At 52.2% G+C, this 15,212-nt stretch overlaps 1 protein-coding gene across 1 annotated transcript in view; it reads right to left on the bottom strand.

Annotated features, from left to right (window-relative positions):
• ZFAT (zinc finger and AT-hook domain containing) overlaps positions 1-15,212 on the bottom strand; it is a 155,933-nt gene that overhangs the window by 94,100 nt on the left and 46,621 nt on the right. Inside the window, exons 4-5 of the mRNA XM_068983678.1 lie at positions 6,135-6,323; positions 3,784-3,934 (exon numbers count right to left, since the gene is read on the bottom strand). Of these exons, the coding sequence (XP_068839779.1) occupies positions 3,784-3,934; positions 6,135-6,323 (340 nt within the window). The remainder of the gene's footprint in view (positions 1-3,783; positions 3,935-6,134; positions 6,324-15,212) is intronic.

Below are 15,212 nucleotides of genomic sequence, written 5' to 3'. Positions count from 1 at the left end.
AGTAGGAGTGGAAAGCTGCTTGCAGGTTCCAACATAGGGAACTAATTGGCACATTTTTTTTTTTTCACTCATTCTTTCATTCATTTGAAAAAGTGTTCCAGGCACTGGGGACACAATGCGGACAAAAACAAACACACTCCATGCTCTCTCGGAGCTCACCTCCTAGAGGCAGCACTGCGCCAGTCTGATAGGCATATATGAGCAAACAGGACCACCAGCTCCCTGCTGTGGTGAAAAAAGACAGGATGCTCTGGGAGCCCAGGCCAAGGAGGACCGAGCTGTCCAGGGGACAGGGCAGGCCGCTCTGAGATGGGACATTTGAGCAGGCAGCTGAAGTATAAACAGGAGTTAACCAAGTCCAGGTATGGGAGGGGAAAGGGTGGCATCCAGGAAGAGGAAGAGGTTGGGAGAGGTCAGGGAAACAGAAAGCACCCCAATGGGGGTTCTCTGGAGGTACAATGGTTAAGACTCCAGGCTTCCAGTGCAGGAGGCAAGGGTTCCATCACCGGCTGGGAAACTAAGATCTCAAATGCCACATGATGCAGCTTTAAAAAAAAGACCCAGGAACAGACTTTCAGACATGAGCGGTGGGGAGGAAGGAGAGGGTGAGATGAATGGAGAGAATGGCCTGGATGGGTATCCACTGTTATAAACAGATAGCGGAATTTGCTGTATGACTCAGGGAGCTCAAACCAGGGCCCTGTAACAACCTAGAGGGGTGGGAAAGGGTGGGAGGTGGGAGGGGTGTTCAAGAGGGAGGGAACGTATGTATACCTATGACTAATGCATGTTGATGTATAAGTAAGTAAGTTATAGTTGCTCAGTCGTGTCTGACTCTGCCGCCCCACGAACTGTAGCCCTCCAGTCTTCTCTGTCTGTGTGATTCTCCAAGCAAGAACGCTGGAGTGGGTTGCCATTCCCTTCTCCAGAGGATCTTCCTGACCCAGGGATCGAACCCAGGTCTCCTACATTGCAGGCAGGTTCTTTACCGTTTGAGCTACAGGGAAGTCCTATGTGGATGTATGGCAGAAACCAAAGCAATATTCTAAAGCAATTATCCTTCAATTAAAAATAAATAAATAAGTTTTTTAAAGGACCCATATGGCTGGAGCAGATGCTGGAGCACAGAGAACCAGAGGGAGAGGTGGCCCTATGGGCTTAGTTCTCCTAACAACAATGTGAAGCCTTAAAAGCTACAACCAAATGGGCATTTTTATAAAAAGCGCACTGGCTGCAGTGTGGAGAGCTGAGTAGGGGGTCACAGGAGAGCCTCATGATATTACCGCATGTCACTACAAGGCATAGTTTGTGAATAATTTGAGTAACAAAGGAAAGGAAGTATAATGTGGTTAAGTATTAAAAGCAGGATACAAAATTGCATATAAAATATTATAAACTCAGTTTTATAAAATATATGGGCTGAAAAAAGGCTGAAAGGAAATACATTAAAAATATTAACGATGGTTATCTTAGGGGAGTGAGATTACAACTGATTTTTTTTCCTTACAGTTTTCCTGACTTTCATCATATAAAAAGCCTCTTTCATAACTATTTTATAATTTAGACTATAAAATATTAATAGAATGCTTGACAACAGGAATACAGCCTCCATCTACTGATTAAATATTGAGTATATTTACCTGTAACCAGATAAGCATGGAGTTTTGAAACCCTCCCCAACAGACCTTGAAATATTATGAAGAGTCTACAAATCAAGCTGTGTTGAGACAAGGATGGTCTTCAAAATTAATTGTATCTCAGTTTTGCCAAAGGAGTCCATATTTTTACAACTTCGCTGATACATTCAGTTGCTCACATTTGCAAGAAGAGAGGACTGAGGCTAGAAATTAATGAGACACCCCAGACGACATGATGTTATAATTTAACAAGACCACTTTCCAAAGATGTGATCATTTAATCCCACCACTAAACTGAGTCAGGTTCTATTAGACAGTCTCATGTGTGGTGCTGAGAGGCTCAGAGGCAAAATCACTTGTGTCCAGTCCCAGCAGAGCGGAAGCCTCCGGTCTGTCCTAATCTTCCTCCCCACCCCACCCCCGCAGTGCCTGGAACGCAGCAGGTGTTTGAGCTGTTGAAGTGAAGTCCAGTAGAAGGATCTAGGGGCTTCCCAGGGGGCTCAGTGGTCACGAATCTGCCTGCCAATGCAGGAGACACCAGTTTGATCCCTGGGTTGAGACAATCCCCTGGAGAGGCGCACAGCAACCCTCACCAGTACTCTTGCCTGAAGAATCCCATGGACAGAGGAGGGCTACAGGCCATGGGGTCACAAACAGTCGGACACAACTGCAGCGACTGAGCACACGCAAAAGGGTCTAGAACCAACCCAGGACTGGCACTGAATCTCAGGCTCTCATCCAGAACGCCTTCTTTCCCCTTTTCAGGAAACAGGGAACCCCCTGTCTGGCATCTTCTTTGTCTTTCCTCTCAGTCTGGAAAACGTGTGCAGAGCTTGGGCGATGGGAGTTTGCTGATCCATGTCAGCAGGTACGTACCATGGCCAAGACTGTGACCATGGGAAAGCTGTAGGGGTCAGGCATCAGTTCACCCAGTGTGTCTGGAGGGCAGTTTTCAATGTAGATTAAAGTTTTAACGCTCATATCCTTTAAGACAGCAATTTCAGGGACCTTCCCAGTGATCCAGTGGCTAAGACTTCAGGTGGTTATCTTAGAATTATGCAGGGGGCCGGGGTCTGATCCCTGGTCAGGTAACTAGATCCCACATGTAGCAACTAAGACCAGCTGCAGTCAAATAAATATATTTTTCAAAAAAACCCAGCGATGTCAGTTCTAGCAATTTATCCCAGAAGAAGTCCTGAAGAAGTACTGAAAGAGGGAGGGACCAGAGCCTTGAGCACAGCATTGCCTGCCAAGCAAAAACTGACTCTGGTAAACTAGAGAATCCACACAACAGTAAACGCACTTTAAAAACATTATCTACTGAAAAAGAAAAAGTTAAACATGGTAAGTTTAAAAAAAAAATAGGTTGATAACAGTGCCTTTGGTGTTTTGTGTTAGGAAAAAAAAAATAACAAAATTAAGTAAGTGAAGTCGCTCAGTCGTGTCTGACTCTTTGCGACCCCATGGACTGTAGCCTACCAGGCTTCTCAGTCCATGGAATTTTCCAGGCAAGAGTATTGGAGTGGGTTGCCAATTCCTTCTCCAGGGGATCTTCCCAACCCAGGGATCGAACCCAGGTCTCCCACATTGTAGGCAGACGCTTTACCCTCTGAGCCACCAGGGAAGCATCGTGAAAAAATTATGGTGGCCAGTGAACCAAGCTGTCTGTAGAGGTGACCTCAACCAGAAGAGGCGAGATGGTTACTGCAGCTGCATGTTATACAGACTCTGGAAGTTTCTACAGGACACTTGTGTTACTTATGAAACTAAGGGGGAAATAAAGATCTTTTTCATTATAAATTGTGCAGCTATAAAAACCAGCAGACTTACTAAATAAGGCCTTGTTCACACCACTTTTTATTCAGGTGAAGCATACATTCGCCTTGAGTAAAATGCTCCACCTTCATTAAGCCAACTGGCGCTGAGTTTCCCAAGCCGGCTGGTCTGCCTCGCATCCCACAGAGGCTGCTTGGGCTCAGCCAGCACACCATGAGGCCATCATGGAGGGGTTGGTTCTTAGGTTCAAGTCAAGAAACCAGAACGCCTTACCTATAGCTTAGCCAGCAGAGTCCTGGTTAAGTGTACATTCCACTCTCCCACCTTCTGAGGTGGTGGCTGGGGTCACACACAACAGAAGATGCTTTACCTGCTGGACTTCATGGGCTGCTCGTAGGCTGTCTGCTGGATGGCATACTCCTGGTACCCTCTCCGGGGCGCCAGGTCAGCTGCTGTGGCCTCGGGGTCTGCAGCTCCTGTTTCTGGGGGCCCGGCCTCCACTGGAACAATCTTGGTAGCACCTGAGAGGGAGGCACAACTCGGTGAGAAATAAAGAGGTGCCTCAAGGTCCCTGACTCCCACCCCCGGCCCCAGTGCAGGGAGCACAGCCTGGAAAGCGTGTTTCTTCACTGTGTGGCACCTGTGCAGGGGGGCTAGTGCTTCTTCAGTTCACACATGTAACTTGTGTGTGTGTTGGGGTGTGTGTGTCTGTGGGTGTGTGTTTCAGGGAGGTTATCCAATAATCTATCAAAACCTTCTTGTGAGATACATTTTCACTTGATCTCTTTATTAAAAGGGCTTCCCTAGTGGCTTAGTTGGTAAAGAATCTGCCTGCAGTGCAGGAGACCTGGGTTTGCTCCTGGAGTCAGGAAGATCTGGTGAAGGAAATGGCAACCCACTCCAGTATTCTTGTCTATAGAATCCCATGGACACAGGAACCAGGCAGGCTACAGTCCATGGGATCACAAAGAGTCGGACACGACTATGAGACTAACTTTCTTTTTTCTTTATTGAAAAACCAAAACACAAGACAGATACACACATACATATATGCCTCCCTGCAAGATTTCATATAGCTCCTCATGTGTGAAACTTTGAGGAAACATCAAACAGCATCAAGACAGAAAGGAGCAGTGGACTCAACGGTGAGCAGGAATCTCCGCTGTCTGCGGTCAGGTCCCAAACAGGACATCAGCCTCCCACTCTCCGGGGCCCTGCATCCACCCTGTGAAGTGAACAGTCTGGAGTGGGAAACTCAGAGGTCACCTTTACTTGTTCAAGTCTACGACGTGAAACCATCAAAGACGGTTCATACAAGTGTGTGTGCACATGAATAGTAAAGGAAATTCATTATACCTTTCACCCCCCACTTACAGAAATCTCAAACACTACCATCCTTTTTTAAGAAATCATTATAGAAACTTTCTCTCGAGATGGGGAAACAGAGGAACCTCTCTCCTGGGGTTTTTATTTCCCAGAATAACACTTGTCTGAAGGACGGTGAAACCACTTCATGTCGCATAATCTTATGTGGCTTTTTTCTCTACTGAGTACCTCACCCTACAGTGAAGTACCGGGTTGGCCAAAAAGCTCATTGGGGGTTTTCTGTGACATGTTACGGGATATAAAATATAAACATTATATGTATATAATATAAAGAGGTATTTATTTAGCGTTTTCATTTTGCATAGTCAGTTACCGTTAGCACTGAAAACAGATGCTTTAAAAGGCTCTCAGTTCAGTTCAGTCGCTCAGCTGTGGCCTACTCTTTGCGACCCCAGGGACTGCAGCATGCCAGGCTCTGCTGCTGCTGCTGCTGCTGCTGCTGTTGCTGCTAAGTCGCTTCAGTCGTGTCCAACTCTGTGCGACCCCATAGACGGCAGCCCACCAGGCTCCCCCGTCCCTGGGATTCTCCAGGCAAGAACACTGGAGTGGGTTGCCATTTCCTTCTCCAATGCATGAAAGTGAAAAGGGAAAGTGAAGTCGCTCAGTCATGTCTGACCCTCAGCGACCCCATGAACTGCAGCCTTCCAGGCTCCTCCGTCCCTTGGGATTTTCCAGGCAAGAGTACTGGAGTGGGTTGCCATTACCTTCTCCGACGCCAGGCTCTAGCTGACCTCAAAATCCTAAACTTGATTTTTTAAAATTTTATCTGACAGCTATCACCCCAAATGCATAGGGGAAAAAAAAAACATTATTATACTTTAGCATCTACTATCCTAAACTGCTCTTTGTCTAAGGTATCTATTCCTGGAAGAGGACTTTTTAAAAAGGGCCAATATATCCACTGGCTATTTTATGTGAAAAGAAAAGGAGATAGAAATCTCTAGTATTATAAAATAAATAATGAACCTACTAAAAAAATCCAAAAAAAGAAAAAAAAAAACCCTCGAAGAAGTTATGGGGAGGATTTTGGCACCCACAGCCGGGGCAGGAAGAAGGAGCAAGGACATCCTGGAGAGGGTCTTGGTGGAGCTGGGGGTCCCCAAGGAAAGAACCGCTCTCCAGGGCCACTGCTCCTCTGAGCAGCCGCTCACATGTGAGCACAGGTCGCGGCCGCACAGGCCATTGGCAGTGGCAGCGGGAGCAGCCCTCACGCCCTAACCTCCGGATGCAGTCATCCACCACAGCCCGAAGTCACCAGGTAACTCCATCAAGAGCCCCGTGGTGATCACAGCCCCCGCCAGAGGTTCTGGCCACGCCCCCGGCCACCGTGCGCACCTGGAATCGCCTCGTGCGCCGTTAACACCACACTGATGATGGGTTTCTTGGCCCCAGACATCTGCGGGGTGTCCCTTCCGGAGCAGACCTTCTGGATTTTCTCCGCTCTCTGCGCCCGCGGCCTCTTTGGGGCCTTTTCTCGATCCTCTTCCTTATACTTCTTCTCCAGTTCAAGGTCAGACTCGTTACCTAAGGAGCAAATACCAGGATGTATAAAATACCCTTTTTATACCAGTGTTGGAGTCGGGGAGCGTGCAGAACCCTTTTTATGGGCTGACAGCAAAGGGGCTACACCTGTGTGGTAGAAACACTGGTCCCTGGACTTCCCGGGGGTGCAGTGGATAGGAATCTGCCTGCCCAGTGCAGGAGGCATGGGTTCCATCCCTGCCCGGGGAAGATTCCACAGGCCTCGGAGCAACTAAACCCATGCGCCTCAACTGAGCCTGCACACCTAGAGCCTGAGAGAAGCCAGGCACTGCAACTGAAGAGTAGCCCCCATTCTCCACAACTAGGGAAAGGGCACACAGCCACAGACACAGCGCAACCAAGAAAGCAATTTATAAAAAAAAAAACACTGATCTTCGCCATAACTAGGGAAAGGGCACACAGCCACAAAGACCCAGCGCAAACAAGAAAGCAATTTATAAAGAAAAACACTGATCTTCTCCATAACTAGGGAAAGGGCACACCGCCACAAAGACCCAGCACCACCAAGAAAGCAACTTATAAAAAAAAAAAAAAAACTGATCTTCTCCATAACTAGGGAAAGGGCACACCGCCACAAAGACCCAGCACAACCAAGAAAGCAACTTATAAAAAAAAAAACAATGATCTTCTCCATAACCAGAGAAAGGCACACCGCCACAAAGACCCAGCGAAACCAAGAAAGCAATTTACAAAAAAAAAAAAAAAAAACACTGATCTCCAGCGAAGTGGACACTGTATCACTTTGGGGTAACCTCCGCTTCCTCAGTCTTGCCTTTGACTCAGTAAACACCGTTCCCCCAGCACAGGCCCCTATGTGGGCACTGAGGGACCGCTGTGGACACAGCAGGCAAGGGCCCTCACCTTGCTCTCAGGAAGCCCACCAGACCTCAGAGTCATCAGCCAACAACACTGCGGGGAAGACACGGTGGTCTTCTTTAGACAGCCTAAGGAGAAGGCATTCACATGCTCAGCATCCAGTTACTAGGTGCCTTCCGTGTGCCAGGCATGGTGGACACCAAGGCTGACGGGGCACAGACCCAGAGCCCACCCTCGAAAGCCCTGCCGTCTGGTGGGAGAAATGGACGGGGCAGTCCGCTATGCGCCCACTGAAGCGAGAAGGAGTCTTGGATGACCGAGGGGAGAGACAGAAGATTCTACCCGAGGGGTCACACAAGCCACTCTGGGCAGGCAGCCCTTCGGCCAGTGTAAACAGCAAGCATTGTGAAGCTGTGGTCGGGACTGCAGGGAACAGGGGCGGAGGAGGTATGGGGGGCGGAGGGCACAGGAGATGGTGGTGTGGGGATCAGTGGTGGGCTCGGTGCTAAGGAAGGCCGTGAAGGCAACGAGGAACGCTTAGCTGGGTACCCTGCGGGGCGAACTTGGTGAAGAAGCCGGCAGGGAGGAACAGAACCAGGGGAGGGAGTGAAATCCAGGGCCTCGAATGCCCACAGGACATGGGGAGCTGTGCTTCAATGAGTGGGGTGGGGGGTGAACTCCAACGCCTGTGGAGACCACCCAGGAGCGTGAGTGAGTGAGGCTGGCTGGGGGTACAGTGGGGACACAGCACAGCCCCGGCCCCAGTCAGGGCCGAACCACAGGACACACACACACGCAACGGTATCAACGTATCAACAGTGGGACTCCCCACACTGCTTTGCAGTCATCTGTTGCGAAGCCTCATCCGTGCCGTGACCTCTGGGAGCTTGGGGCTATGTCTTCTTTTTACTGAGCTTGAGGACCTAACCTTACAACACAAAGACCTGCTCTGCTCACGAAGCAACGGACCGATGGGTAGAGATCAGCAACAGAGTTCGCCAGAGGAAGAAACATCTAGCAGTTAGAGCCACCCAGGGCCTCCCAGGCCACTCAGTAGATAAAGAATCCGCCTGCGGTGCAGCAGATGAGGAGACCTGGGTTCGATCCCAGGGTCGGGAAGATCCCCCGGAGGAGGGCATGGCAACCCACTCCAGTATTCTTGCCTGGAGAACCCCCAGGGACAGAGGAGCCTGGCGGGCTACAGTCCATGGGGTCACAAAGGGTAGGTCACAACTGAAGTGACTGAGCGTGCACACAAGCCAAGCCATCCCGTGAGGGAGGGGTGGCTTTAGAGACGCGTTTCTCAGGAGGGTTTCGAGGGGCTTCACACAGCAATCATGACGCCCTGGGAAAAACTGAACCACAGAGCAGCAGCGGGTGGGGTGGGGCGTCCAATCAGACAAGCCCTGCATCTCTCAACTCTGAGACCCTCCCGACAGGGCAACGGAGCTGCAGGAGAAAGAGGGTGAAGGATCGGGGAGACCCAGCCCTGCTGGAATCCGAGACAAGTTAACCCCGCAGGTTCTGTGGACAGGCTTACAAATATCTCTAAGACACTTTCTGCGCGTGGCTCAGAAAGGCCAGGCGCACCTTGGGCCTGACCCCACGCCCACCTCTCCAGTTCCTCTGCCTGTTTGCTGGTGATGACCCTCTCCTCCATCTGACGAAGTACTCATGTCAAGTACTGCTCTCCTGAAACAGAATCTCTAACACCAAGTTCAACAATGATCCCCTCGTACTTAATAAACCATTCTCTTCGCAAGCTTTTTCTTTTCCCCCTTGTTCTCCTATTTCCAATTTTTCTCAAGGTCCATCTTCAAAGAAAACATCATTTCCACACAAAAGAAAGAAATATTTACTTGGAAATTATCCCAGCACTGCAGAAGGTATTTGTTCTTTACTGGCCACAGTTCATTCAAAAGATATGTGCAGAATGCCAGGCCCTGTTCTAAGCATTTGGGACAGTGCACGGTATAAGACAGAGACCCTTGCCTCCCAGAGTTTATGTGCTGGTGGGAAAAGACAGACAATACAGCTAAAACATAATAAGTCAATTACAAAGAAGGTAATTTAAACATTTCTCATTTTACCTGTGCCCAGTGAAAGAGCCCAAGCATTTGCAAGATAAACAAGTGTGATTTCTTTTTTTTAAAAGAGAACTGCTTGGGCCTCCCTGGTGGCCCAGTGGTAAAGAATCCGCCTGCCAGTGCAGGAGACACGGGTTCAATCCCTGATCCCTGAAGATCCCACGTGCCTCACAGTGACTAAATTCGTGCGCCACAACTACTGAGCCTGTGCTCTGCCACTAGAGAAGGCTCTGGGATGAAGAGTCCAGGCCCTGCAATCAGACAGTAGCCCCCACTCGCAGCAGCTAGAGAAAGCCCTCGCAGCAATGAAGACCCCGCACAGCCAAAAGGCTCTAACAAGGGTGCTTTTCAGAACACAAGGCGCTTGGGTGACGCGGCCTCATCTGTCAGACTTCACATCGCGCCGCGTCACCGACCGAATCCAGTCGTGACCCTCGCTGCACTAGGATGTGCTTTTCAAACTTTTTTTTTTTTTCTTAGCAGCAGGACATTTTGCGTGAGTTCTTTAAGCAATTTCAATATACCTAATAAAAAGGCGTGGCTTCTCTGGTTACAGTGGGTGGGGTCCAGACCAGCCCCCCAACCACCACCTGGTACTCCCAGCCCTCCAATCCTCAGCCACAGGTGCCTCCAAGAGCCCTGGAAACAGCTTTAAAAGGAGTGGATGCGGACGTATCCACCTGCAGCACGGTCACCGCTCTGAGCCGCCGTTGTTGAGCTGTGGAGTGTATGAGCTACACTCCAGCCTCTGCCTTCCAGCTGGACCAGTTCAGAACTCTCTGAATCCAGGGTCCGAATCCACAAAGTGAGTGGCTGTGAGGCTCAGGTCTGGGAAGGCCGCAGAGCCCTCTGTCACGTGGGGAGTCATGCTGTCGCCCCCTCGGCGCCACGTCTGGGGTGGTGACGTCATGCCTGAAGACACACTTGTAAGGCTCAGGACTGGGCTGGGACCACAGCTTCCAGGGGGTCCCGTCGGGTCTGTGTGAACAGGAGAGGCGCAGGGAGGGCTGCACCCCCAGCCCGGCGTGTTCCATGGAGTTGCTGACGTTTGGGAAAGACAATGTTTAATTTCTTGACATCTGTGCATCATTGCTCTTCAACCCCAGCACACTGACCTAATTCTTTATATTTCATCTCCTTTTGAGAAGATGGCATTTAAAAACCACTGACGCCGCAGCATGGAAGCAGGAGTTCCCAGGAGTTCCCAGGGCGGTGCAGAGACCCCACTCTTATGACAGTGCCCAGGGTCCTCGCATGCAGGGAGGCATCAGACGGAGGCGGCATCTGAAGGGTAATGAGCAAAAAATCCAGGGTCCCCGTGTTCCACAAAGTTCCCGCTTGTCCCTCCAGGCCGACCCTCATCTTCCTCCACCAGCTCCTGGAGGCTGACCTGTAATGGGTCACACGGGGGCTCCATTCTCCTGGCTTCCCACAGGGTTTGGCCAGTCGAGTCACCAGCAGCCGGGAGGGAGGGAGGTTTGGGGGAGAGTGGATGAGTTAGTTCTGGTCACACAGTGAGTTTGGTAGGGTGTAGGGTTCCAAGGAGCTGTTATCCACCTGGGTGGGGGTCTACAAGTGGGCCTTTTGTGGGTGAGGGCACAAGTGGGTGATCACGAGGGGCTGGGATGGAACAGAAGTGTGCACACACACACACACACACACACACACACACACACACACATCCTCCCTTAACTTGGATGAGCCTATCTGACTTTACTAAGAAAAACGAAGCTCATCTGATACAAAAGCTCTCAACTAAGCTCCTTTGATCTCAGAATCTCCCTGCTCTTCACTCAGCAGCCCCTCCTGTCCTAGAGGAGCTTCTCTCAGAGGGATGTTACTCCACTTGCCAAACCCCGTACTCTCAGCGGGTCGGGGGTGGGGATCTGTGTCTGTGTTCACCCTCTAACTCCCTCTGGGAACCTCTCAGGGTCCCCGACACGTAATAGCATCCAGGCAAGGCGAGCTGACCTGGTAGTGGAGTTAACGGTACAGGCGGTCATACATCTGTAGAAATTAGTTCATGCGCACTCATTTATAATTAACAACAGCGCTAATATTCTAAAGTACCTATTCCAAATTGCCCCAGAACTAATTAAATCTCAGAACGCCCCAGAGAGTCAAGTGTTATCAGCCACATTAATAAAAAAAGCCCAGAACAGTTGTCAGAACAGCAGACTGGTAAGGGATTATACTCTGGGTCTCTGCCACCGATTCATTCCAGGCTGCTAATGCAGCAGTTTAAGGAACTTATTAGCCCACGATTATTCTATCAAACCTGCTGAATATGCATCCCTCTTGCCTTCCGTCTTGCCCTCGGGCTTTCTCGCGTCTTCCTGTCTCTCTGGCTCCAAGGGGAGGCCAGGTGAGCACAGGCTCTGAGCACCGTGTCCCCACAGAGGGGTCCCCACAGAGGGATCCCCACAGAGGGGCCACGACGACTGTGAGCACACGCAGAGCACCAGGCAGCCCGCCTCCTCCTGACCCTGTTCTCGCCACACACTCACCGCAGTGAACCAGCCCGCCTTCCTCACCGCACCTGCAGGCTTTTGCAGGAACCGTCAGGAGGGAAATGTCCCCGCCCTGCCCCCGAAGGCAGCCCTGGACGGGGCGTTCACAGCCCGTCTCCAGGTATCCTTCCAGGATGTTCCCGCCGCAGTGTGGTCCTGCCATGCCCCCCCTGCACCGGGCTGACTCCCACATCATCCTGTATCTATTTGGTCCTCGTCCCCTGGGGCTCAGCTGCTCCAGGGAACAGACTCGTCTTACTCGCTTTGATCCCCAAAGTCTGGCTCAGGGCCCAGCCGCCACAGCACAAGTCCCGTAAGGTGGAAACAGAGAGGAGAGGGCTGGCCTCCGGGAGGACCTCCTGAGCCCTCGGCTCCAGCTGGCTCCTCGGCAGCTGGGAAGCACCAGGCACGGCAGAAAGTCCAGCTTTAAAGGCTGCTGGACTCTAGGCCTCAGGCCCTTCCCTGCAGCACTTCTCAGCAGTCAGGCTGTGATGGTCAGATAGACTCCTTTTCAAAACAGGGGTCATAACGCATCGCTGCCACTCGTCTGGAGAGCCGTCACTTGGAGCAAAGGCCTGCTGTGTCACCGGCTCCAGCCCCCCACCCCCCGACCCCATCACGTCCCTCCAGGCGGGACGCAGGCAGCCCCTCAACCGCTGACAGCTAGATGCAATGGGGCTGCCTCCTGCCCAGCCCCCAGCTGGCCTGCAAGACGCTGGACAGGAAGGGCCTCCTCTTAGAGTCCCAGCATAGGACTTCCCTGTTGATCCAGTGGTTCAAATTCCAAGCTTCCAATGCAGGGGGCATGGGTTCTATCCCTGGTGGGGGAACTGAGATCCCACATGGCATGGTCAAAAACATTTTAAAATATAAGTCCCAACTGAAAGTCCTGCTTGGTGGGATTTAGGTAGTTCCTCTTATCTCCTGTTCCCCACTCCCCTCCATGAAAAAAGGGTCGTGAGTGCCCTCTGGTTCCCCAAGAGTCACGCAAGGTTGCAGCAGACAGCACGGGTGCACAGGGCCAGCTCCGTGTCCCAGGTCTCATGTCGAGACACTCAGTGACCAAAGGGCCTGGGGGTTTAATACAGGTGACTTTGGGCCAGGACAGGGGGGAGGATCACATCGGAAGACGGCTGGACACCCGTGACAAAAACTGGAGCTCGGAAATCAAAGGGACCAGGGTTCATGTAATTACAAGCTGGCCCTCAGGCAGCCCCCTCCGTCTGGCAGAGCCTGTTTCTTCATCTAACGAGGAGGGGACAGCCCCACCCCAGCTCCCAGCATGGGGTGAGAGCGGATGTTCAGTGCCCTGACGGCAGCTGGCACGGGTGCGCTCAGGGGAAGACGAGGCAGCATCACCACCGGGGCCCCGCGGACCTGGGCCTGGGATTCTGCGGACCTACGGGAAGCTCTGGACCCACTCGCCTCTGGAATCCTGGAAGCAGGTAAGCAAACGCCCGCCAGACTTCGCAGCCTGCCTCACACACAGTCAGCTGACCCAGGGCCTGTCGGGGCTCCCAGGGACTCAAGGCTGTGGATCTCACACTCCATTCCTTCCCTAGGCAACTCTGACGATGGAGCCCAGTATCACGTACCTGAATTTTATTCCAAGTCTCAGACGCTACTGCAGAGAGAATGGTCACGTGCAGGTGATTTTCTTCAGGGAAAGCTTAGCAGGGCTGCCTGCACTGGGGCGCCGTGCCAGTCTCAAGGATGAAAAGAAGCTGAGGGGCTGCCTTAGAGGGTGGAGGATGGTTTTTTTGAGAAGAGACGGCTCCATGGGACAAGTGGGGGTTAGAAAGCAGACAGTGTCCCATGATAAGGGGGTGATCTCTCCATGATGGGGAGAGAAGGCTCAGCAGGCAGGTGGCATGTCACCATTGCAGGTGACGTCATTCTGTGAAGGGCGAGCTTATGGGGAGCAAGTCCAGAAGTGGAGTGGCCAGTCCACCGTGCAGAGAGTCCACAGGAGAGATGAGAAGGCCAGACCAGGGGCAGGGAGGATGGCCAGAGAGGAGACCGCAGGCAGAGTCGTGGGAAGCAGGGCACCAGGCCGAGGGGGCCAGCAGGCTGGGGGTGAGCAGGAGGAGGACTCCAGGACGACTCAGATTCTAGCTCCGAGGACGGCACAGCACCAGCAAAGGAGGGAAGTGTGCGGAGCAGGTCAGGTGACACGGTGGAGGCCCCAGGCTCGTTGCTGCTGACTGTCCAGCCGTCACACGGGCTCCCGCTCAGCTTCTGACTCTGCGGGCACTTCTTTCCTTCCTTCTACCCTGGTCCTCACATCTCAGGTTCCTGCTGCCATTCTTTTCACCTGTATCTGACGTCTGCCCGTGACAGTTATTTGACCCACAAGAACGGCAGCAGAGATGCAAAGCAGAATCAAAGAAACATTTAGCGGGCAAAGTCCAGCAAGTGGCTGGATGTGACAGGTGAGGGAGAAACTTCTGGATGAGACACCTGGATGGGGTGGCCAGTCACCAGGACTGAGGCTGTGTGTGGGGGTGGGGGAGAACATTTATATGGAGCCTCTGGGACCCCAGACCGAGACACAGGCCTTGAGCTCAGGACAGGGTTGGGGCAAGGAGGACACGTGCCAGTCCCCAGACCACAGCTGTGGGAGAATCCATGGAAATGGCAGGAGTCACGCGGTTGCCACTAGTGACAGCCACCCAACATGTCCAGTCCTTGCCCACCCCAGGCACAGCGAGGGTCGCACTGCACAGCCCCTTGAAGTTGGGTGGGACCGTGAGGTCAGTTCTGGCCAATGAACTGCATGGGCAGGAATGACGGAGGCCACTTCTGGGCCGACTGTAAGCCTCGGACCCTCCTCCCCACCGCCCAGTGACCAGACATGCTCAGGGCGGTGGCCACTCTCCCCGCCTGATCCCTGGGTGAGCAGAGCCTCCTGAGGGTCTGCAGCAGAATGAGAAGGAAAGCCGGATCTGTGAGCCCACTGCAATGGGGGAGGCTGGTTGAAGGATGTAACCTGGAACACACCAGCAGCACCCGCCATACTGAAGGGCTTAACAGCAGGACCCGACCTCACAGGGCAGCTGGAGAGATGGGAGCAGAGTGGGGCAAGCGGAGGCGGCGAGGGGGCGGGGGGTGTCACAGAAGGGTGATACTAACTGTCCCCAAGTCCCACATTTCTAAGCATGCCTCGGACCACGTACAGCTAGAGGCCGCTGCACTCTGCGTATCCCTGATGAGCAGAGGTGAAGCGAGGGTTCACAAACTAGCAAGAGGAAACAGACCATCCCATTCTACATCTTTCCATGGAGAAAAGGTCAAGCTCAGAGGACTGACACCGCTCTGTCCTTCCACCTGCAGACTTCAAAACCCAACTCCTGCAAAGCAGTTTTCAGCCTACGCAGCTACTGATCAAGTCAGCACTTTTGCTAACACAAAGATAGTAGAAGACACCTGAAATACTGTTGTGTGAAATCCTCACGAAG

The sequence above is a fragment of the Capricornis sumatraensis genome, chromosome 11 (assembly GCF_032405125.1).
Source record: "Capricornis sumatraensis isolate serow.1 chromosome 11, serow.2, whole genome shotgun sequence".
NCBI lineage: Eukaryota > Metazoa > Chordata > Mammalia > Artiodactyla > Bovidae > Capricornis > Capricornis sumatraensis.
The sequence above is the reverse complement of the archived record's forward strand: the minus strand, read 5'-3'. Positions and strand labels throughout refer to the sequence as shown.